The sequence below is a fragment of the Eretmochelys imbricata genome, chromosome 12 (assembly GCF_965152235.1).
Source record: "Eretmochelys imbricata isolate rEreImb1 chromosome 12, rEreImb1.hap1, whole genome shotgun sequence".
NCBI lineage: Eukaryota > Metazoa > Chordata > Testudines > Cheloniidae > Eretmochelys > Eretmochelys imbricata.
The window spans coordinates 39,442,971-39,466,390 of NC_135583.1; the positions used below are offsets into that span (position 1 = coordinate 39,442,971).

Sequence of the window (23,420 nt, forward strand, 5' to 3'; positions counted from 1 at the left end):
CAAAAGCAGTATCAGAAAGCACAGGGCGGCTCAGGCAACGGTCTTAGGTCAGCGATTTAGTCAGTTACCGAATCAAAACTGTGTCTGCTCTTCAGCGTGGGAGAGACCTGCCGTTCGAGATGGCCCGGCTGCCCTAGGCCTCACACAGACGAACGAGCAGCATTCCTGGTCCTCAATATAGCCCAGAGAGAGCTCGTCTCCTTGCTCCCAAGCTGCGTCACCTCACAGTGTTATAGCCTGGTCCGCCCGGTGATGGCGCCACATGAGACTGGCTCGGTCGATTGCTGGTTTCTCATCAGCGGGGCACATGGGCCTTGATAGGCTCACCATCCATTTTCGAGGCAGCGGCGAGTGGCTCTGAAGGGAGCCCCTGTGCATTCCTGGGCTGGAAGGATGCTGGAGTGAGCGGAATGTACTAAAAGTTCAAGCCGCAGGGCACAGGCCTGCCCACAGAACCATTATCTAGCACCCTGTGTATTCAAAGTGCTGTGCAAGCATTTCGTTAGCACAACCCCACCAGGAGACTGAGGCGCAGACGGGGAGGTGACCTGCCAGGTCAGTGGCAGAGCTGGGAGTAGAACCCGGGAGTAGCCAATTCCTAGGGCTGTGCTCAACTAGATCACGCTGCCTGCTTTCACTGACAGCATGGCAGGGCCAAGAGGAATTCCCTATGCCACGGGAATAAACCCGACTATCCACAGTGAGGCTATAAAGCCGAGCAAGCCGTATCTAGCAATGGGAGCACTTTCATGCTGGAGAATCGGTCCCAGCGCTCATCTCAGTGTGCCTTGAAGCCAGCCATTCTTGGGTCACCGAGGTGGAAGGACATCCACAGGTACTGCACGCCCTGGGCAGCCGTCTCCCACAAGAGTCACTGCTCATTTCTGTCCCTTTCAATTGCAGGAGAGTTGCAGCCCGCAGGCCCTGCCAGGGTGCCCATGTTCACATCTGTGTGCGGCTCCAGGCCTCCCGCTTGCTATGTGGACACATGGGTGATGTTAACAGCATGTGACTGCCCGTGGGACCAGGAGAGGAATATGCTTCTAGTGCAGGCTTCTCTCTGAAGTAACATCCTCAAGCCCTTAGGAGAAGATTCCGGCAGGAACACGCCCCCTCCCTCCCCCACCCCCGACCCCATCTCTCACCCCATGGGGAACACTACTCTGGTTTTACTGGGGGGAGCCAGAAGTATCAAGGCTTGTGTTGATTAACCCCCTGCTCCGCTTGCCCTTAGCAAGTCCTGTCTGTATTCTTGCACTCTATCCCTTGCATACCCTGCCTCCTCTTCTAAATGGGACAGCTTACATGGACTGACAATTGGAGCGACTTCGAAATCAGAGTGGAAACCCACCCTGAACCAAGGAAAGGGATTACTGCAGAACAAACACGGCAGCAGCCAGCCATTAAAACAAAGAGCGCATTACAATAGAGAGGCAACGTGGGCTAAGGGAGTAAGCATGGCCTGCAGGCTGATTCAATGGCCTTGGTTCTGCTAGACCTTTCTCTCCCAAGTTTTCCCACCGAGCGAGGGGAGCACTTGCATAGCTGGCAGTTACCTGGGCCTCGTTTTCACTCCTACATCACCTAGATCTGTTCCAAGCAGGGCCAGGCAGGCCGCCTGGAGACTGAAGTGCCCGCAGCCAGTCTACGGTAGCACTCACACTGTTCATGGCACTGCAGGTAGCCATGGAGGAAAGCTCAGAGAAGAGTCTAGTGCAGATACAGGGAGTGTGCAGCTTTGGGGCAGGTGTCGCCACCTGGGTTTCCTCCTTTTGGAAAACAGGGATAAATACTCCCACCTTCTATCCCCCACTCCCTGGCAGGTGTAGGGACTCTGCTGGTGTTTGTCCCAGGCCTTAGCCATGGAAAGGGCTAGGTGAGTGCTTTGTGATATTCCCAGCCTCCCAGAGCTTCTGGAGTGCTGACCACCCAGCAGCTGGTCTGATAGGGACAGCCTATGCTTGAGATACCTAGTGACCAGGGAAAATGCCCTCCTCATGCCAATTGCAGAGCTGATTTTGCTACCACAGCGACAGGCCTGGAGACATCCCACACCAAACCCCTGCCGGGCAGGAGTGCACATGGGATTCTCCATTCTACTGCCGACCTCCTGTCAGCAGGGAACGTCACCGCTCACCTGTACACTCTCCCTCGGGGTCTTGATCTCAGCACTCCATAGACGTTTGCCCTTTGAGACAGGCCCCCCCTGCTTGGAAAACGGCCCCTGGAGCCCCCACGGTCAGTTGTGCTGATACCTGGCATGTTGGTCCTCTTGGGCAGGACCTGAGACAAGTCAAAGATCAAGGAGTGGCTAGGACCCTCCCTGCCCCAACACTTAGAATCATAGAATATCAGGGTTGGAAGGGACCTCAGGAGGTCATCTAGTCCAACCCCCTGCTCAAAGCAGGACCAATCCCCAACTAAATCATCCCAGGCAGGGCTTTGTCTTCCCTCGCAAACTCCCTGTCACTTCCCTCGCAAACTGCGCGTCTCCCACTCGAATCAGAGACAGCGTATCCTGGGGTCTTGGTGAACCAATAGCAACAGCTTCCCAGTCTGGTATGGCAGGGAGCAGGGTTTGAAGGTGGCCATGAGTGCTACATTTCCCAGGCCCTCCCTGCACTGAATGGCCCTCCCAGAGTGGAGCTGGCCCCTGGTCCCCAGAGGGCAAGGCCTATCACCAGACGGGGCAACGTCTCCAAGGAGGGAGGCAAGAGGCAAAACCAATGAAACGAATAGCAAAGAAGCTGGAGCCAGGCAGGAGCAGCTCAGACCCTGACTCAGGCCTGCATCCTGGGAGACCTGGAGGCATGACTCAGCACTGGAAGGCCTCCTTTTCAGCGCCCAGAGTCACCTGAACCAAGTACAAACAGCTGTAGCCCAATGATATATCTCTTGCCCAGTCTGTGGTCCGGGTGCAGACCCCCGGGAAGCAAAGTGCATTCGGCAGGAGGGTGAATCCCTCCCTAGGTTCCTGGCACTAGTCACTCCTGCCTCGCACCTGTTGGACCCGGTGTCTTTACCTTGATGACCCGGCCTCTGAACATGCTCTCGTCCAGCTCCACCGCTGCCTTCACAGAGCTCTTGTCTTCAAACTCAATGTAAGCATACCTGGAAAGGGAAAGGAAGACAGCGTCTCCTTTGCACTGCAGCATCTGCTTGGGGAAGTCACAACACAGTAGCCCCCGCAGGTGGCCAGGTAACGTCACAGTCTGCTGCTCAACATGGGGAGTCTGTCCTGCCACTCTAAAGGCTTTTCCTTCAGATAACTGACTAGGCACCTCTCCAGACAGCACTGAGAGAATGGAGGGTAGCAGACCACACGAGACCCTGCTGCACCACGGCTGGCACAGTAGCCATACCTATCGCCATCGGTTCAAATTATTCAGGAGGTGCAATCAACCATTAAACAATGTTTACAGCACGACGGTTGCCAGCGCGCTTTCCCTGGGCTGGGATCTCTCTCACCACCTGGTAAGCCATGCTCTAGACAACCCGCCTAGGCAGCATACAGCCCCCTGCACCAATCTGAAACCGAGCTCACACCTTGCATTTAAGTGCAGCTCTCGCTAAACAGATGCTATTGAGTCCAGATTGCGACGGGGACTGGGCCTGCAGCAGAAGTTTATAACATGGTTAGAGCTAGGAAAAGCACCTGGAGCTAAGCTTCCCAGGGGATTTTGAATCAAGGAAAATTCTCCAGCTTCAATGACCAAGGAAATCATGCTATAGCTCTGAATCCCTGGCAGTCTTAGGCTCTGATAGTGCAATTGATGGCACTTGGCTGGACTGCTGGGCCTGCACAGAGCCCCACTGAAGTCAGCGGGGATCTGCATGGGCAGTGAATTCCACCCACACGTTTCCGGTGCAGGACTAGGGCCTTCACTTGCAGGCTATCCAGGGCAGAGACCAACTTTATGGGTGTCCCATAGCACCGAGCACGTTGCCAGCACGTTCAGAATAAATCTGGACTCTCTAGAACGCAGGGAGACAGCAGGCTCATGACTCTGCTATGCAAGAGGAGAGAAGCAGCAGCCAAGATAGTTATAGAAATAAAAATATACACCTCCATGTTAATGTAGAGGGGGGTGTTTACATGTAGGTGGCTAACAGTTATTCTGCAGATAGTGCTGGAGTATGTATGAAGAACTAGCTGGAGAGGCTGTCAGAAAAGCTCATCTCCCCTCCTGAGGGTAGTGGGCTATGGATTGAGACAAGTGAGTGCATTAAGCCATTATCTGGCCTGGAATATGATGGATCTTATGCAATGTCTCATTTAATTACTTTGTTCCTCATTGGAGCATACTCATGAAATCACACAGACCCGTACCCTTGTACAGAATATGCACAATCGCACCCATCGTGACCTTGCTTACGCTAAATCTGAACAGGTGTATGTGACAGAATGGACACGTGCCTCATTTTGCACAATATATTTTTAAACAGTCACTTAAAAATACCCAGTCTCCCCGGGTTATATATTTAGGACACATGGCATTTCGTGCAGTGCTGCTGCCAAGCCAACAGAGGAAGCACGTGTTAAGCGCCCAATTGCCAGAGCCGTGCTGACACCATTCATTATATCAGCGAAGTATCGAAAGTTCAGACATGTTCTCCGCAGCGCCTTTCATCCCAGCTTGTGCCAGATGGAACAAGCGCATCAGCAGAGACAGAAACGACATTGACAAGTTTCCAGATAGGGTTTCAAACATCCGTAAGAGGAAGGAGTAAAGCACTGGGCTTCTGACGTAACCTCCAAAACCAGACGTGCCAGGTCTGCAGAAGAGCTCTCTGCACCCAGGGTGGGTGGCAATAGCGGAAGAGGACAATGAAACAAACCTGAAAACCTAACCCAAAGCAAAGCTGGTCCTACAGCTGGTTTCCCTGCAGATGCTGGAAGTCAGACAGAGCCGAGGTTCCCGCAGGGATTTGATGATCCCAGCTAAAGACGGGAGAAGAAATAGGAGTGGCCCCCTCCCTAGTTAATGGGGCTCAGGGAAAGGAATTTCTAGAGCAAAGATATGAAGATCATACATTGTGTTCTCAGAACATACTTCCCATCCCACCCCGAACTGCCACAATCCAAGGGTCCCTAGAGCACAGCACTGACCCTTTGGGATGTCCAGAGAATTTATCACAGAGGATGGTCACTCGGTTGATCTGCCCACAGCTATTGAAATGGGACTCCAGCTCTTCTGCTGTTCCACCATAGTCCACCTGCAAAGACATCCCCATTCCATTCAGATGCCATCAAGGGCACATGCCCATGCCCTGCCAGCCAGCCCCAGAACCCTTCCTGTGAAAGTTTGCGCCAATCAAGAAGTGAAGCGGCTCGGGCTGCATTCATCAGCTTTGGCCTTGTCTTCCCGAAGGATTCTCAGCAAGATGCTCACTGGCACAGGGGTGACACTGGCTCACAAGGCCTCGTGTAGACCCCTAGCACCGCAGCAGCTCCTGAGCCTTGTGCTGGCCGCTCACTGCACCGGGGTGACGCTCAGCCAGAAAGAATCAGACATTCCACTTGGAAACCTGAAGCGAAGCCATGACCACCCGATCAGGGAACAGGAACAATACCGTGTAGCCTAGCTAGTCCAAACAAAGCCACTTGTGTTTTTGAATATCCACAAGTAAGCCCCAGACCCAGGGTTAATGGTGGAAATTATCAAGCAGATAAGTTTGAAATAAGTTCAAGCCAGCGGCTCCACCCTTTCCCCTCATCGGAGGGGATGCGCAGCACGTCCGGTAACGAGTCATTCATCCCACTGTGCTCTTAGGGGGAGGGCAGGGACAGACAGTCTTATGACACATCCCACCCCCAGCCCATTAGCTCTACTGAGCTTTCTGCCCTGGGAACATCACCGAAAAGGGGGGCTCATCGTGGTTTTTGACCTCTCCCACTTACATTGCCCACGTAGATGGATCTCTGATCAGCCTCAATTTTCTCCTCTGTGGTCCTAGGAACGGGAATACCTGCAGAGGCAAGGGTTCCTTTGACGGTGCTGTTCAGAGAGCGAGCGACAGGGGGCAGTGGGGTTTCTGGCCAAGTGAGGTTGGTGCTGATGGGAGGACAACCCTGACAGCCCTAGAGACTGAATTACTAGCCCCTCAGCCCTTCGGAGCAAGAGGTCTCCTCAAAGATGAAAGACAAGGTGTCCGTTTATTCTCAGGACATGCTTCCTCCACGCATCACCCCCTGCCATTTCTGTCCTGAGCACCCCCAATCCTCAAATCTGCCAACGTGCCTCAGGCCCGATCCAAAGACCACCTCCCCCTGTTCCACTCCAGGGCCTCTCTAGTCATGGCAAACCATGCAGTGGGTGTTACGGACAAACTAGGCGGAGGCCACTGAACTCATTTCACATGTGACAGCCGTATCTGAACCACGATCTCCAGAGGTGAGAGCTGAGTGTGTTGATGCCCTGCTAGGCCCAAGCCTTTGTTGAGGGAACCAGTCCTGCAGCCGTCTGTGTTTATTCTCTTCCTCATTTGGGGTCTGTCCCCCTTTGGGAAGGGGGAGCATTACCCCAAACATGCCACATTGTGTCCTTAGAGCATGTCATCACCAGAGAGGCGTTAAGGCCCCCCGCAGAGGGTGGAAGGTACAGGGGGGCGAGGGGTATTTTACAAGGACCTGCCATACAGGCTCAGACCTGTAACCCATCTAGCCTGCCTCTTGGAGTGGCCTGAGCTTTGGAGAGAGGCGCTAGACCCTGACCCCTCCACCCCCCACTGAAACAGCCAGCCCTGGGGGAAGGATCTCCCTAGCCCCAGGAGCTGGTTCGTGCCCCTAGAGCTGACCTGGCATAGCAGGAACAGCCAGATGATAGAACTTCGACCCTGGAAAGCTCCGGGTACTTGTGCCAAGCCAGCAGCTTTGGCACCAACAGCACCTTCAAAGAACTCTGCCCTCATGCCCTAAGCCTCAACACCCCAGGGACGAAAGCTGTATCCATCACTGACTGAGGTTAAGCGACTTGTCCAAGGCCAGGCTCAGGGCAGAACCAGTTGCAGAACTGGGGACAGAACCCATAAGCCCTCACTCTGAAGCCCATGCTCAGTGTCCTAAGCCATGCGTAGGGGTCCTCCATCCACACTCACACAGCCGAGACCCTCCATTCTCCCACTGCCTCCCTGCCAACTATGCCTTCGGAGGCAGACTAGGCCGGGGAGCCTTTGACACTGTCACTGTCCTCCCCCGCCCCGTGGCTAATGGGGATGTGGCACTGGCTGTCCCTTGAGGTCTCAAACACGGCAGCATTTCACCCTGTGGTAGGAAATCCTGTCCCATGTGCCTCCCAGGTGTAGCTAAACCCTCAGCTTAACACCTCCCCTTGGGAGCCAACCCCGACCTGGGGAGCTGCAGCGCCGTACCTGCCTGCGATCTCAGGATGAGGTGGTTCTTGGCCTCAGCCTGCAGCTCCTTGAGCCGCTCATCCTCCTCCTCCATCTCACGGACTTTGGCCTTGATGGCTTCCAGTTCCTGAGCACCAAACCCAAGAGGCCGAGCACATGAGAACCCAGTGCAAAGAGGGGCAGCTGTGCAAGAGAAGACCCCAGGGGCAAGTCCCATTTCCTCCCACCTGGCATCTGTCTTGTTTGCTCAGCATCAGCTCTACAGGGCAGGGCCTGTCTCATGGCGGGGAGGGGTGAGGGTGTCTTTGCAGTGCTTGGCATGATGTGGTCCCAAGGGCGACCACGACACACACACACACACACACACACCACCCCTTCGGGATGGAGGCCAGAGATGGCATCTCCCAGAGCCAGGCTTCATCCTGGGATCTCTGAGCAACGTACAAAGCTCCATTAATGAAGCCAGGGCAGAATTACCTCCACTTTGCAGGTGGGGAAATGGAGCTACAGAGCAGGGAGCAGCTCTGGGGATGTCCTAACCACTAGGCAACGCTGCTCCTCTGCCAGTAATCACTGGAAGCCCTGGCAACACAGCCCCCCGCAGCCTGTCTCCATCACCGCCCGGCTCACTCCATCTGCCTGGGCCACTGTCACGGCAGAACAGGGGTGGGAAGGTCGGGTCAGCTGGGGAAGGATGGCAGGTGCGTGTCAGAAATAAAGGGCCAACTACTACCCCCTGAGATGGGCAGCTCCTGTGGGAATCCCCTCAGGCTCGCACTCCCGCAAGATGCTATGGGCAGGCGGGGCCCAGTCGGAGGCCAGTTCCACCTCCTGCTGCTGCCTCCTTCCTTGCCCCATGAACCCTGGCTGCTGGCCTGAGACAAGGGAGGCTGCTGGGAGTAGCTGCTATCTCCCAGCTCTGCTTCCTCTTGGGCTTACTGAATCGCCTCCAAGTGTCTGGATACTTTCCCCATCAGGGGGTTATCTCTGGGGGGCGCCCTTCACCCCCTGCTCACGGGGAGGGCCTGAGCCAGTGCTCTGCTCATCCGCATTCAGCTCCACCAGCCCCGCAATGCACGCAGCGGGGGTGCCCTGCACTGCAGGAGCTGCAGCTTTGCTATTCCTGGCTCATCCTGACTCGGACTCCTGAGTCCCCTGCAGGGGAGAGGGTAATAACGGGAGCAGACACTGCAGCTAGGCCTGGCTAAGGTGCCTATCATGGGTGGCCGAATGCAGCCAGGCACCAGCAGCCAGTCTGGTTGGTTTTGGGGGGTCTCACCCTCCACCCCAGCGCATTAGGCCAGTGACTGATGCTCAGAGGAGCTGGGGCTGCATAACCCTCGGGTGAAAGGCTGGAGACGTTTGTCCTGGATTTAGCCATCCTCCCCCTCTAGACACTGGGCCCCGCTCGTGGGCAAAGATGTGTAGTTGCCACCGGTCCAGGTCTGCCCGCTTAAGGTGCCGCCTTTCCCAACATGGGGACCCTCCCATGGGGGAAAAGGGGGGATGTGCAGCCACCTGAATCCTGCATACCTCTCCCCCACCAAGGAATGCTGCCAGGGGAATTGCATCCAAAGCTTGGGACTGGGGCCGTAGAGCAGAAGTTCCGAGGTGTGGGCTTAAAGGGATCTTACTGCAGCGGGGAGGGAGATAAAGGACTGGCTTTTACCTGTAAAATGGGCTCATTTGCACAAGATGCTTTTAATAGCGCAAGGGCAAGGCTTATTTTTACCTAGGGTTAGGAAAGGTCGTGACATTTGGGCCCAGCAAACCCCCAAGAGAAGCAGCCTCCGAGCCTGGATTCTGCAGCACCGTTACGGTTTATCAGAACCGTACCGGACGTGGTCGTACCAAGCCCTCCGATAAAGGCTGCAGCCCGAGCGCATTGGGCTCACTCACCTCCCATTGCAATGCACTCACTCCGGGGTTGGGGAGGGGCTTGGTGAGGTTGTTAATTAAAAAGGAGACATTTCAGCTCCATATTTAAGCTTTGGAAAAACAAATCTAAGATCAAGAGAATTGTTTCTCCCCCAGTTCCAGCGCCAAGTAGCATTTGCTTGGAAGTAAACCCTTTCCTGCAGCATTGGTGAATATTTGTAGGGAGCATCGGGGCATTGTGGGAGAAAGCACGGGACAGCGGGGAAGAACAGCCCTGGGATAGCACGGGAGACCTGGAAATGTAAGACTGGCTACAAAGAGAAATAAGAGAGATCAGTTTAGTTGCACTAGCCAAGCACCCAGCACTAATGGTGCAAGTTACACAGCCTGGAGGGTGAACGCGACGTTATCAGCTTTGCCGCTCAGGGGCCAGGACATTTAAATCATATTTTACTATTAACTTTAAGACATTTCTGTGCGTATGAGTCTCTTTCCCAGGGTTATTTATGTCCATCGCCCCCCGAAGTCTGGTCACTGGCTCACACCCTCCCAGGAGGTGCGTAGTGTGTCCTTGTTTTGGAGCGGCCCTCCCCGCAGCCAGCCAGCACTCTAACCAGTCTCACATTTGTTGAGTGACGTCATCTGGGGTTCGATATTTATCCAGAGTAGGAACAAACCTGGTTTATTGCTGGCCTGACGGTAGCACCCAGTGGCGCCAGGTGCTGCCCGTCTGCCCCATCCTAAAGGGCTTATGTTCTCGGGTCTGTCTTCACTGCGGAGTTAGCCTGGGCTCTTAGCTGGGGGCTGCCCCCTCCCTCCCATCCACACACAACACTCTCTCACCCAAGTGCAGTGGTGCTTTCCTCCGGGGCTAGCTGGACAGGCTGGGCAATAGGCTAGAGCTTGGGTGCTGCTTTCACTTGACCGGGTAGGCCATGTACCTTGCAGTGAGGACACAGGCTAGATGCTGCCGAGCCGATATCCTCCAATGCCCTCCCGCAGTTCTCCCCCCTTGAGCCCAGAGGATGACAAGTTCCCTCCCAGTTCACTGGGAAAGAAGCAGAGCGGCTCAGCAGCACAAGGGGATGTGCCCTCAGATGTCTTAGCGACGCCTCCCGAAGAGCCCAGCATCCACAAGGCTGCAGTAACTCAGGTGGGGCTTTGCAGTCTGGCTGCTCACGCCTAGCCAGGCTAACCCGAGCGCTGATCGCCCGAGCGAGCTCCGCAGTGAGGACACAGACAAAGGGTACGTCTGCACCGCAAGCGGCAATTCAAAACCGGGTGTATTCGTAACTCGGGTTAAAACACCAGTGAAAAACCGGCAACTCTTCTCAACTGGGGTTAGCTGCGCTGCCCCACAAACTTCAGCTGGAGCAGCTTATCCGAGTTCAAGCAGAGTTGTTGGGTCTTCCCTGCGATTAGCTAACTGTGGTTAGCTAACCTCAGTTAAATACACCCTTTTTTGCAGCAGCAGTGACAAGTGACTTGCCCAAGGTCCCAAGGCAGGCCAGTGCCACAGCCAGGACCAGAACCCAGGTGTCCTAAGTCCTCCCTTGTCCAGTGTCCCAGTCACCAGCCCATGCTTTTGTAAAGCATCAAGGGGATGAAATTAGTGCCACAAAATCACATTCAGCCAACCAATGAATCACACTGCTCCCGAGCCCTGAGGGAAAGGTGTAGCAGAACCCCACCCTGCATCACCACTGTAAAGTGGGGGAGGGGGGTTCCCCTCTTGCCCCATGGCAGGTCCCTGGAAAGACACGTCAGTGGTTGTGGCTCAGTGCTCTAGACACATACTCACCGGGTCCAGCACACCCAGCTCCTCTGCGCTGTCCCCCTCCAGCGGGCTCAGGTCTGAGTCTTCGTCCGCGGCCTTCTGCTGAGCTGCCATCTCAGCCATGTCCCAGGAGGAATCCACCCTGGCCAGGGACGGTGGTGGGTCCTGCCACCAGGCCCCGGAGGGGTCCAGAAAGAGGGGGCTTTATGGGAACCGTGACAAAAACAAAGAGAGGTTTCAAATGACATTTAAGCAGCTAGAGACGCTGGGTTCCGCTGAGATGCTGAAGCACTTCCCAAGTTTTCACCCATGCTCCCCCCCAGACATATTCACAAAGCCCCCTCGTTATCCTCCCTCAAATCCCTACTCTGCCACGGGCCCGACACAAAACTTGGCCCTGGTGTGCCGAGAGCACGGCCCCTCGTGCTGATCAGCACGGTCATTGTTTCCTTGCGCTCCCCCTTTGGTCTGTCTGGCTCTCTCTGTTAAGTCTCTGCTCTTATATTGAGCTTGTCAGCTCTTTGTCCAGCCCCTGGCACACTGGGGTCCTGGTCTATGACCCAGGCGGACTCTTAGGTACGATGGGAACACAGATCGTCAATACGACTAATCTTGCAGCTTCATCGGGAGTCTTGCCACTCTTGGCGTTTTGCCTAAAGCCCCAGCTCCTGGAGTTGTGAGGGTAACAGGAAAACTGCAGCTTACAATTTTTTAAAGTAAGTCTCCGGCCCCCCTGGCTGCTGAGAAAAGCAGGGCAATGGGAGCTGGGGAGAGCCAGAAGGCAAATAAAGAGAACCCAACATTGATTATTTTTTAAAAATCTCATGAGCATCTCATGACACCCACTCCTGAGTTCTGAGCGCTTGGGACTAGATATGCTGCAGCACCTTGCACGTACAACGGCTCTGAACAGGATAGGAGCTATGTATTTTCCAGGCCAGGCCAGTAGCAGCCATCTCTGTGCCCCAAGCCAAGGCAGGGCAGCCTTGGCTTTTTGGAAGGCTTTAGACTCACCAATTGGGGCAAACTGTCCCCCACCCATCCCAGTGCCCCCAAAGCCACAGGTTTGGCACCGTCACTGAAGCATGGCTGGGGCAACCATAGCCCTTTGCATTGCCAGAGCACAGGCCTGAGGTTATAACTAGGCAAGTGGATGCTTTCACCAGTGCCCGGGGCAAACCAGTCCAATGTCAGCAGCACTGGAGGAACAGAAAGCAACAGGCAAATCTGGGGGGACACCCCATTCCTGCAGCAGGGGGACCCTGCTCCACCCTTTACCTTGCTTGGAAGCCAAACATTTTGAGTGCTCCCCTTCTCACAAACAAACAAATCAACCCCCTGTAGGGAACCTGGAGACCAGGAGGAAGCTGCACCTGGGGCAGCCCCTGCCAGCTCTCCATTTGATACATCAGCAGCCAATCACAGGCAGCGGTGACCCACCCAGGGGCGGAGGGGTCCCAGCCCAGCTGGTGTGAGCACCAGAGCTCCCTGCTGGGGGGTGTCAGAGCAGCTCACATGTTCATAGGTTCCCTCTGCTGGGGGAGCTAGTTTGGCAGTACAGCTCCTTGGGTAGCAGCTTCTGTGCTTCAGAGTAGCAGGTTGGGGGTTCTAGACCCCTGGTGACTAGCTAGCTGATCACACAAGTGTCCTCCTCTGCCTTATTATTGGGGGTCACCTTACAGCTCCCATTCCCCTCTGGTTTCAGCGTAGCAGCCGCGTTAGTCTGTATCTGCAAAAAGAACAGGAGGACTTGTGGCACCTTAGAGACTAACATATTTATTTGAGCATAAGCTTTTGTGAGCTACAACTACGTGCATCCGATGAAGTGAGCTGTAGCTCGCGAAAGCTTATGCTCAAATAAATTTGTCCGTCTCTAGGGTGCCACAAGTCCTCCTGTTCTTTTTGCATTCCCCTCTGAGCTGCTTGCAGGTCATGTCACTGCTACTTCCCGCCCTGTAAGGGTGCACTGATGCCTCTCTGCCCAGGGCTTTTTGGGGATGGGAGGCTTAGGTGGTGGAGGGAACTAAATCAATACTAGCATTGTACCTCTCCCCAGGAGCCTGCCTTTGAATCCAGACTGGCTCGCACCGAGATGTGTATGGCCCCCGAGACTGCAACGGGGATCCCTGCCAGCTGGGGTGGCCGTGCATTGGCAGAGCTACGTGTATGTGTCTGGGATGCTCTTTATTTGGGCCCCAATCCAGGGAAGCAGGTGTCAACTTCAAGCATCTGAGCAGCCCCATTGGGCTCAACGGGATTACTCACCTGGTGCTTTAGTGCACGGCTGGAGCAGGGCCTTGGCCTCTGCTGTCCCAGCCCCGCCGCCAATACTGCTGTGGTAAGAAGCCTTTCAGCCCAGCATTTCCAAGCCAGTCACCAGGGCATCCGCCCCCGTGTTTGACACCAATGCACGGCTCCGGGCCCTGCACAGAACATTGCTGGCCCTGAAACGAAGCTTACCTCCAGTGGTTTTCGTACACAGACATTTAGTGTCCATGGCATTGCGAAGCTCCCCTCTACTGTCAACACTGGGGAGAGGGGAGCTGGAGAGCAATGGGGGGCCGCAGGTCAGGACTGAGATGCATTGAGTGAGGCTGCTGCGGTTCACCCCAGAGGTGGCTGCAACTCCATGGTGGAGGAACCAGCCTGCTATACACAGGGCTTATTCACCTGAAGCCAAAGTAATGAGGACTGTGGGTCCCAGCAGCGGCAAGCCCCCAGGCGGGGGGCAGAGCAGTACAAAGTGTCCGCCCGCCCTGCTCCGGAGTGAGTAGTGCTGGCTGAGCTGGGGGCATTGGCCTGGATGCCTGGGGGGGCGGGGGGGGGAGTGCACTGGTTCACCACATCCCTACCGCCCTCACCATCGGCTCAGCCCTTTCTCAGGAGAACCAACACGGCCTGGCCTGGCCTGGCCTGTCTAGGGGTGAATCCCTCTCCCCTGGAATGGGCCCACTTCCTGCTCCCATTCCCCTTCCCCAGCTGCACTCCTCCTCCGTTTGCCGGTGCCAGCCCTCCAGCTGGTGGCTCTTGTTTCCTTTCCTCCCCCGCCTGGAGCAGTGGCCCCCTGCTCCTTGTTTCCAGATGTTTTGATCTGCTGCAGCAGCTGACAACAAGGAGATCCAGAGGTGGTGCCAGCAACATCTGACTGTTGGGCTCTCTGGGGACCCACCAGCAGGTGCCCCAGGGGGCACAGTTTGAGGATGGGGCTTACATGGGAGTTTGTCCCATATGTGCAAAGCGTGGGAATGCATGCTTGGCGGGGGTAGGGGCTGCATTGCAATATGCCCATTGTTAGCCAGGGATGGTGCAAATCCAGACCCCTTTGGGATTTCAGTGGGGGGTTCACACATCGAGGCCAGGAGCTGCCCCCGCGGTTTGGTTGCTGGGCCTGGAAAGGGTCTCCTCTATGCCTGGTTTGGGCGTAACCAAAGTCTTGTGCGTGGGTCACTGTTTCAAATGCTGGATGACTTGGGAGAGGTCAGAGCTGGTGGGTCTGGAGCCAGACTCCAGTGCACATAACCGGAGCCCTGCCTGACCCAACCCTGGACACCTACAAGAGCTCGTCCTCAGCCCAGCTCTGGTGACACGGGCCTTGCCCCAGCCTTGTTTCATCTGCAAAGAGCAAAGCTGAATGCCGGTTAAGTTAAAAGGGTGGAACTTTATTAAACCCTGTGCACTGCTCTGCCCATGCGGCTGAATTGCTTCCCCTGTTCTGCTGGTGTCCTCTCAAAACCAGAGAGTCCCTCCAGGGAACGTTGGCCCTCTGACCCCGGTCCCACTGATCAGGATACAGTCCTCACCGCTATGAACAGGGGAAGTGGCTGAGCCATTCTGAATCAAGGTTTTCAAAAGCAACGAGTGATTTTGGGGACCCATCTTGAAACATCTTAAAGGGTCTTGATTACCAGTGGGTGGGGGATCATCGCTGCTTGAAAACCAGGCCTCTTAAAAGGATCTCACATTGGGCACCAGAACCATTGGTCACTTGAAAATTGTGGCCTTCATGCTGGGTACAGCCAAGATACACTGATAGAACCCAGCTCCCCCCCTCGGCCTCCTGGTTTGGCACATCGCTGGGGGAGGAGGGCCGGGGCAGAACAGAACACAAACCACAGCAGTGGATACCCCTGGGTGATATTAAATTGTCTTTATTCCACGGATACAGAGTTAAGAACAGACATAACCTGAATCATAATGTTTACATCTTTCACAGGTCAAACATACAGTACACTTAGAGAAAGCAGGGAACCGCGCGGGGAGGGGGCAGCATGCCAAAAAACCTCCTATCATGTCATGTCTCTGGAATGGCCACGGAAACCCACAAACAGCAGGGAACGGGGTGGGAAGGGGGTGTGCGTGATTTCTGTTTTTTCCCCTCTTTAAACTCTTTTTCCACGCACGCCCATCAGTCTATACAAGCAATGCCTCCCCCACCCCCCTTTAATTCAAGTATTGCACAGTTTTACGAGTCAATCGCCTCCCAGCCCCCTCACACGGGCCTGGCAGGAGCAGGTTATTGGTTTCTGACAGGGCGTGTCAGCGGCTTTCGAGACTTTCGGCAGAGTCACTTCAGAGATGGGGGAGCAGGAGCAGAACTGAGGGTGGGTCACATCCATTCGTGGGGCTCAGCAAAGTTACACGCAGGCTGGGCTGAGCAGCTTGGGCTCTCCTGAATTACAGGTGGTTGGCTGGCTGGGTCACACCAGGGCCAGGGACAAGGGAATGTGCAAGGAAGGGGGAAATTCTGGGAGCACCTGGTGGGTTTTTTGTTTGTTTGTTTTTGGTAAGGAATCAGAGCAAATTCTCCTGGATGGCTGCTGCAGAGCCGCCTTTCAGAGGCTCAGACGCCAGATCTGGACGGGATCCCAGAATCTGCCGCTCTGAAGAGGCTTAGCAGAAAGTCTGAGAACCTGGGTTTGCTCTGTATTTATTTTCCCTGGGCTGTGTTTACGTCTGTTTTTTTGACACCCCAAGCAGGGGTGTCCTGCTGCTGTTCTCCAAAGCAATTGACAAGCCAAGAGATGGGCTTGTTACAAGAAACAAAAACACCCTCCGGCTCCCCCAGATTTGCCTTACATAAAACCACCAGAGCACAGAGATGGGAAGAAGGGTCGCTCCTACCAGGTGGCAGGGATTGCAGCCCAGGAAACTCCTCCTCCCATTCATTTCTGTAACTAGCGTACACATGAATTAAACTGAGCCCGGCTGAAATACCCACCCACCTCAGGCAAGCACCCCACCCTAAGCACAAAGGCCACAAAATTGGGTGGGGATGTCCATAAAGAAAAAAGAGGATCGTAAGAAAGAGGAAGAGAAGACTGGAGTACAATGTGTGTGTGTGTGGCTGTGTACACGTACAAGGAGTGTATGGTGAGTTCAAATGGGGAAATGGCCAGGAGCAAGACAGCTGCCCCAGCAGCACTGGCTCTGGTTTGCTCCTACAGAATTGATCGCACCCATGTAATTTCTGCCTGTGTTTGCTGGTAAGCGTGCGACCGGAAGGGTGTTTCTGGCAGTCTCAAGGAGACTGACTCCCCTTTGCTGGAACTGACTCGAAGTAGCCTAGCTGTGGGCTGGGGGGTATCCAAGCCATTAGACCCAACCAATTGGCATTTAAGAACTGTTGGTGCAGATCGCAGGTGCACCATGAGAAGTGCTCCCAACACCTGCCTCCCCAGGGAGACGCACACTTGCTGCTTCGCTGTTCACCCAGCCATGCCCGTCCCACGCTCCCCTGTCCCGGGAGGCGGGAGCTAGCGCAGCCTGACTCCCGCCTGGAAGATTGTGCCTGGGAAGGACCTTGCTGCCGGGACATCAGAGACAAGCAAGAGGGATTGGTAGGGGGCTGGCAGGGTTGATGGAGGAGGAGAGATGAGAAGAGCTGAGCAATGAGGAAGGATGGAGGGATACGATTCGAGTCCTACTCCACATCTATTTGATGGGGGTAAAGCACCAAGAGAGAGATCACGGCGGCTGCGAGAAGAGAGTGTAACGAGCAGCAATGGGATGCTATTAAGAAAGGGAGAATACAGACTATCCCGGAAAACCTGGCAGTGAGACGTGGCAGACCAGGGAACAAAACCCCCTCACTTGGTTATTTAAAACAGGACTAAGCAAAGCCCCAGTAAATGCACCATGTGGAAGAGTCTTGTCCGGACCCCGGCATGATCTGAACAGAGTTCTTCCAGCTCTAACGTCTAGGATCACCAATGACCCCTGGCCAGCCAATCCAATGGCTGCGTCCAGCACTCGCATGCTGGAGCCGCGCTGGCATGAGGTCCCTGGGGTGCGGCTCTGCCCAGCTGGAGCAGGGCAGGTGGGAGATGCTTTGGTTTCAGCTTGGATTTCAATTTGGAAACTTGAGGGATGGGCTCAAGTTAAAGAGCCCTCCATGGAAATGGGTCCGCAGTGAGTCACGCTTAAAGCCAAACAAAATCCCCATCTTGCCGTCCCTGTGTCAATAAACTGCTCGGCCCCTCAGCACATGCTCTAAACTCTCTGATCCTATGTGCAGCGCAGGGCTGGGGCTCCAGCACCAAAAAAGAACCTGGCATCCTCAGGAGTGACCTGCAAAACACGCCCGCTTCCCTCTGCCCCATGGAAACAGGAAGGTGACCTGAACGAATGCACTGCCATGCCGTGCCGAGACACACATTTATTGCAAATGATGAGCCAATCCTGCAGAGAGCCACATGCCCAATGATGTTAATGGGATTGGAGGACACAAGGTGCCACCCGAGATGGCACCTTTTGGGCTGTCCCGGATCCCAGATGCCTTTGTGCTGAGCTGCCCGGCGTTGTTCTGACCCCACCCCCTCTTTAGCCACAGAACCATCCATCACCCCTGCCTGGGGTTGGGCGCATCCCGTTTCTCTCCTCACTGCTCCATGGCTGCTGGAAGGAAAGCGGCAGGCGCCCTACCCCTCACACTCCTGCTGCTGCCCCCAGGCAGAGCTGCCATGGGGGGAGGGTCACCCCAGTTAAATATCTCCTGGCACGGGCTCCGGGAGGGGCGAAACATTGGCCCTTCCTTTTCTGATCATCTCCAGGGACTTCACAAAAAGATGCCCAAAGAGCCACCATCCAGGAGAGAAAAATATCCCAATTTCCCCTCCACCCGTCCCCCCAGTAATATGCATGGAGACAGCTCCTGGGCCCAGGAGTGTCAGCATTCCCTGGATTTTTGGCCTAGGTTAAGTTCCTTTTCCTACACAATCTGGGCCGCACTGTAACACTAGGATCCCTGCCATGAGGCAGGGTGGATATGCCGTGGAGTGGGCCAAATTCTGCTCGTAGTGACATCCCTGCAAACTCCATGGAGACAAAGCACTTGCAGGTAAGTCCCTGAGAGCAGAATCTGGCCCACTGCACACACACTACACAATCTAACCATGCTGCTTTGCCCCAGTGATTTAAAACCTGCTGACATGGCCGTGGCTGAGGTTGCTGTTAATTCTCCCAGCTGTTGTATATTCCACTGGGAATAATATTCCCAGGCAATGGGAGGCAGAGGAGAGAATCAGGGATTAGCAGGACACAGGAGGATGAGGTGACCCTGCAAAACCCACACATAAGAAAGCTCTGACTGAGGAGGTTTAGCAAGAGCATCTCACAATGAAAGAGCCTGGAACCGCATGCATTCGCGAGCCCTACCCAGGGGAGTCAGCGAGCGGTTTTCTTTGTGCCACCCTCTTGCCCACGAGAGTTACTGCCTGGGAAGCTGCATGCTCCCATTGGTTTTTTGGCCACTGAAATACTCTATTTTAAAGCTTTCTGGTTTGGACTTCTGCAAGAGGCTCCCCTCACGATCACCTCTCCCCTCCCAGAGCTTTTGGTTTGAAGGCAAGCTTACTGAGTTCTTTTACAATGGGGTTATTTCCGTTCTATACAATTGCCGTCTGTGGTTTTTAAGCAAGTTGGAGGTAGAGAGGCAGGGTCCAGATGCTGAGCAGATGTGAGACGGATGGGACAGAGAGGCGGCCAAAATTCAAGCACAAGAGGAGGTTTAGAAAAATAACAAACACTAAGAATGGCAGGACGAACCCTGCAGGTAATTACATCTGAAAACTCTTATATATTACCTCTTTTCATGAAATATAAGAAAAATAGACAATATACATATATCACTTGATAAATAAACACAACAATTGTTCTTAGGGCGAGTGTTGCATGTCAGAAAACCAGGGTCAGAACCTAACGCTGGATGAATGAGGCTGCGGAAGGAAACAAACAGAAGCTACGAGTTCTCAGGTTTGGCCCATTAAAAGGTCTTTGGCCGGATTCACTGCAAGCAACCATCAAATGGTTGGTAAACAAACCCCCAGCAATAGCTCCAGCCCAGCTAATGAGGGCAGCCACCGACTGCTTTGCAGCACATGGCTCCTGCAGAGGGACCGATCTCTGCACAGCTTCATCTTGGGCTTCAAGACTCAGTACAGGTCTTTCCTAGGGAGACCCTCTGTAATGCAGAGAGATCGGTTCACTGGTATTGCTGCTGGGACTGGCCTGCATCAAACAGCAAATCAGTTCCAGGGGAGGAAGTTCTACACTCACATATATTTACAGGCTGCTTTGTCCCTTGTACTGTGTCTCTCCTCCCATCCCTCACCAAGGGTGTGACCTTCCTCTGGAGAGCTGCAATTGGGACTTTGGAGGAACTGTCTCTTGGGGCTGGGCGGCTCATGGGTTGGTATTTTCCAGGAGAAGATTCTTACTAGCCAGGAATTCAGGCCTGCTTTAGAAAGACCACTTGCCTGGGGTTGGGGGAAGGTAAGGAAAGTCTTCCACAATTCCCCAGGGATGTAAGAGCTGCATTGCAGGCCAGGACAGAGAGCTAAAGCAAAAAGTCTAGTGCATTTTTAACTGCCCTTCCACCCCAGTCCCTGCTTCCAACAGCATTCCAACAGTGTCCATATTGTCATGTGAGGACACGTTACCGTATAGGCCTGGTGGGTGAGAGGAAGGCTACAGAATGGGGGTGCTTCTGGCACTTGTTGGCTACTGGACAGGTTGAAATGCTGCCGGGTTCGCTGAGTTCAGAACTGGCAGGTGTTCAAAGCCTGAAAACTTTGGATGTAAGAACTGTGACTTCATCCTGCTCAAAGCCAATAGCAAAACTCTGGCTGGCTTCAATAGGATGGGATCCACGCCTGGTTCTTAAGATTTGATACCCCGATTGTGGCAGAGAGCTGAGATGAGGGAGGGGACAGCAGGGTGCAAGGACTGCAGCGTTGCACTAACAACTTTCCTCAATCCCCACTTCCTGCCTGGGTCTGTCTTGCTTTGAAATCATAGAATTATAGGACAAGCCGGCACCAGCTGCAGAGAACCACGTGGCACCGTCTACAGCCATCCCTCAGAGGCAGTGAAAGTACACGTCAAACACAGCCCTCCACACTCTTCTCCAGGACAACCCGTCCCAGAGCCAAGACGACATGACCAAACGGCGTCAGAGCCACATCCACTGAGAGAAACAGCCACGAGCCCAAACCTGCTCCATGGGAACACGCCGCACATCTGAGGAGAGACACAACATGGTCTTTACAACTTCAGAGCAACCAGGAGGGAGCTTGAGTGGGGTGCTAAATGAACAGGGAGGACTCACATTGGATGCGATGCAGCTAACGGATCCAGGGCTCACAACTAGAAAAGAAAGGGCAAAGCAGACCCAACCGCAGTGGGACTGAACAATGCCGCCTAGCCCTGCATGTATCCATTGTGCTAAACAAAGGACTCCTTGTTGTTCCAAAACCCGAATCGATGTTCTAAAGAATCACACAGTGCTTCTGAAAACAGTAGAAACAAGGGAGAGGTTCAGGGGTGCATCGTGAGGGAGAGAAAAACATCCAAACATAGCCACCTTAGGGTTCTGAGTCAATCGCTCTCAGCCAAACCTCCCTTTGCAATGACTACTGACTGGGAACTTTTTATTTGAAATCCCTACTTTTTTAAAAACACACGTGATGGATTTTGCAACTCTGGAAAACGAATGCTCCTAATGAGCATGTGGATTCTGCTTTTTTTTTAAAACCTATTTCCTAAACTTTACATACTTCAGTGGTTTATCTTAATTTTTTTATTTGGCAAATGTCTCTTCTTTTATTATTATCATTATTATTATTTTTGGACCTCTTCCAATACTATATACATTCACATTAACATACAATATTTGCCCTGACCATGGCTGGGCAGTCTCTAGCTTTCTCCCTTTCTGCAGTCGTGTCACTTTCCATATTGCACTCCCGTCCTCTGTGCGTTATACACGATGCAAGAAATGCAAAGTAATCTACATTGTCTTTTTTTCCTTCTCTAAGAACAAGTGTTTGTTTGTTTCCTTTCTTTCCTACTAGTAACTGTTGCAAAATCATATGAGGGGGTGCGGGGTGGGAAAAGAAAAAGAGAAAACGAAATAAAATGACCCAATGACAATGTTCATCACAGGACTGGAGAAAACATCTGGAGAACAAGTAGACACAAAAGCAAGGGGGTCTATCTACAGGCAATCGAAAGAGTCTTTAGAAGGGGAAAACAAAAGGTGTCTTTTTTTTTCCTGCGAAAGGTTGAAAGGCAGTCACAAGATACTGGAGCTAGAGAGGTGGGGTTATGGAGAGCAGAGAGAGGTAGTGGAGGAGTACAAGAAGCAGAAGGTACTGGTGCAATTGCTTTCTGCTCACACTCTGACGAGCAGTGGAGAATCAACGACAGATTGTCACAGTTCTGTTTGAAATGATGCTCTCTCTGGAACAGGACCAGGATCTGAAGGTTCTTGTTCATTAGCACGCTCTCCTAGGCAAATGAAACACGTTTATAATCCACAGAGGGAGGGAGCACACAACGTTGACTCCCCATCACACACACACACACACACGCACAAAAGTTGTGTATCTTTTTTTTTTTGCTTTATTTTAATAAAATTCCTTAAATCCACAGATGCGCGTCCTTCCTCCTTCAAGGTATGCGTGGATGCTGAGAGTCCAGCACAAGAACCCACTCCACCCCACCAAAGAACGCAAGGAGTCCAAGAGCGCCGGCTTGCCTTTGGCCAGTCGTCGTGGTTTGGTTGAAAGGGATAAGTGCTGCTCCTTGTTTCACAAAAAACAAACCAAAACCATCAACCGAAAAAGTAAAAATAACCAACAACAGAACCAAAAAAACTTTGGCAGTGGAAAAAAAGTTTGGATTTTTTTGTTTGTTTGTTTTTGGATTTCCTTTGGAGCAGAGGTGAGTCTGGTATGTTCTTGGCTAGCTAGCAAGGTAGTTTACAGGTAAGCTTCCTTTACTTGGTTTTACTTTGTTTTGTTTGTTTTTTGGATTTTTTTTTTTACTTAAAGCCAAAGAGTTTGACGTTTTTATTTTTTATTTTATTTTATTTTTTTTACAAAAAAAAAAAGAAAAACGAAAAAGAAGAGAAGAAGTTTCTTGCCTTCTAAAATCGAAATCCTTCATCATGCCGTCCCCCGGCCGCACTGGGAGGGAGATTTCACACACACGAGCACATCTCCAGGGGGATAGAGACTGGTGGGTTTCCTTTCCCCAAGTCAAGGTGCGTAGAGTTTGCGGACAAATTCCTCGTCCGAAAAGAAGAAAACAAACAAACCGACGACGACGATCATAACTCCCCAAATCATAGAAAACCGAAGCGAGAACAGAGAAGATTGGTATTTGCCTTAACTCCACTTAAAGCCCAGTTTGAGGATCCGTGAGGATTACATGTGAGAGATCGAGAGGTCATTTGGAGGTCACAGAAGAGTCAGGTAGCTGAGGAAGTTGCATTGAATGCAGTTAGTTTTTCTTTTGGAGAGAAGCAGTAGCAGCAGTGACGTTCTGTAGGTTTCTCTGTTTCTTTCCCCTCTGTTGGCCGGCCGGGGGGTCGGTTAGCGTGACGCCGTTTCCAGAGGAGCTGGGGTGGCCGGCGTGCCGGAGCGCGACGCAGCAGCCGAGCCGGTTTCGCTGGGGCTGGCGGCCATGGTGGCCACGCTGGTGATGGAGGTGCTGACGGCCCCCACGTCCGGTTGAGCTGAGCCCACCCCTAAGCCCACCCCGGAGGAAGGGGCTGCGCCGGCAGAGGTCTGGAGGCCCTGCAGAGTCTGCCCACAGACGTGGTGGTGCTTCTCCCAATCCTTGTGCTGGCAGAAGGAGCCGCAGTAGCGGGCCGTGTTGCACCCGCTGCAGGTCTCGCTGGCCTTGCGCCCACAGTTCCAGCAGCTCTGTACGAGAGGGCGAAAGCAGAGACATCAGCGTCGGGGCGGTGCAGCCTGGAAGAGAGACCCAGCCCCGCTAGACACCCCCTGTGGGATGGAACCGTCCAAAGGATCCCGAGCACCCACTGAACACAAGAGACCTCGGTCTTAGGTCTTAGGTTCAGGCCCCCAAAGAGTACCATTTCCCTGGCCACTTTCAGGCAGACTCTGGG

General features: G+C 53.6%; 2 protein-coding genes across 14 annotated transcripts in view; both read right to left on the reverse strand.

Moving 5' to 3' along the window:
• Window positions 1-295: 295 nt before the first annotated feature.
• PABPN1L (PABPN1 like, cytoplasmic) lies at window positions 296-12,306 on the reverse strand. The gene is made up of 9 exons (XM_077831125.1): window positions 12,287-12,306; window positions 11,033-11,210; window positions 7,372-7,480; window positions 5,903-5,970; window positions 5,111-5,217; window positions 3,024-3,111; window positions 2,138-2,283; window positions 1,782-1,792; window positions 296-396 (listed from the first exon to the last, which is right to left on the reverse strand). Exons 1-9 carry the CDS (start codon window positions 12,304-12,306, stop codon window positions 296-298), a joined length of 828 nt encoding a protein of 275 aa, XP_077687251.1.
• Window positions 12,307-15,140: 2,834 nt separating this feature from the next.
• Window positions 15,141-23,420, reverse strand: part of CBFA2T3 (CBFA2/RUNX1 partner transcriptional co-repressor 3) — a 111,231-nt gene continuing 102,951 nt past the window's right edge. For 12 of the 13 annotated variants that reach the window (XM_077831547.1, XM_077831545.1, XM_077831549.1 and 9 more), the window contains one exon: window positions 15,141-23,214. In XM_077831547.1, coding sequence (XP_077687673.1) covers window positions 22,882-23,214 — 333 coding nt within the window. In that variant the 3' untranslated portion in view covers window positions 15,141-22,881. Of the gene's footprint in view, window positions 23,263-23,420 lie in introns of all 13 variants that reach the window. The other variant, XM_077831556.1, reaches the window with a different exon arrangement.

Coding starts and splice junctions, on each gene's coding strand:
- PABPN1L (XM_077831125.1), bottom strand. CDS start 12,306: ATGTTTGGCTTCCAAGCAAG. Junction 5,218..5,902: donor GATCCATCTACGTGGGCAAT/GTAAGTGGGAGA, acceptor ATGTCTTTGCAG/GTGGACTATGGTGGAACAGC. Junction 3,112..5,110: donor TTCTCTGGACATCCCAAAGG/GTCAGTGCTGTG, acceptor TTCCCTTTCCAG/GTATGCTTACATTGAGTTTG.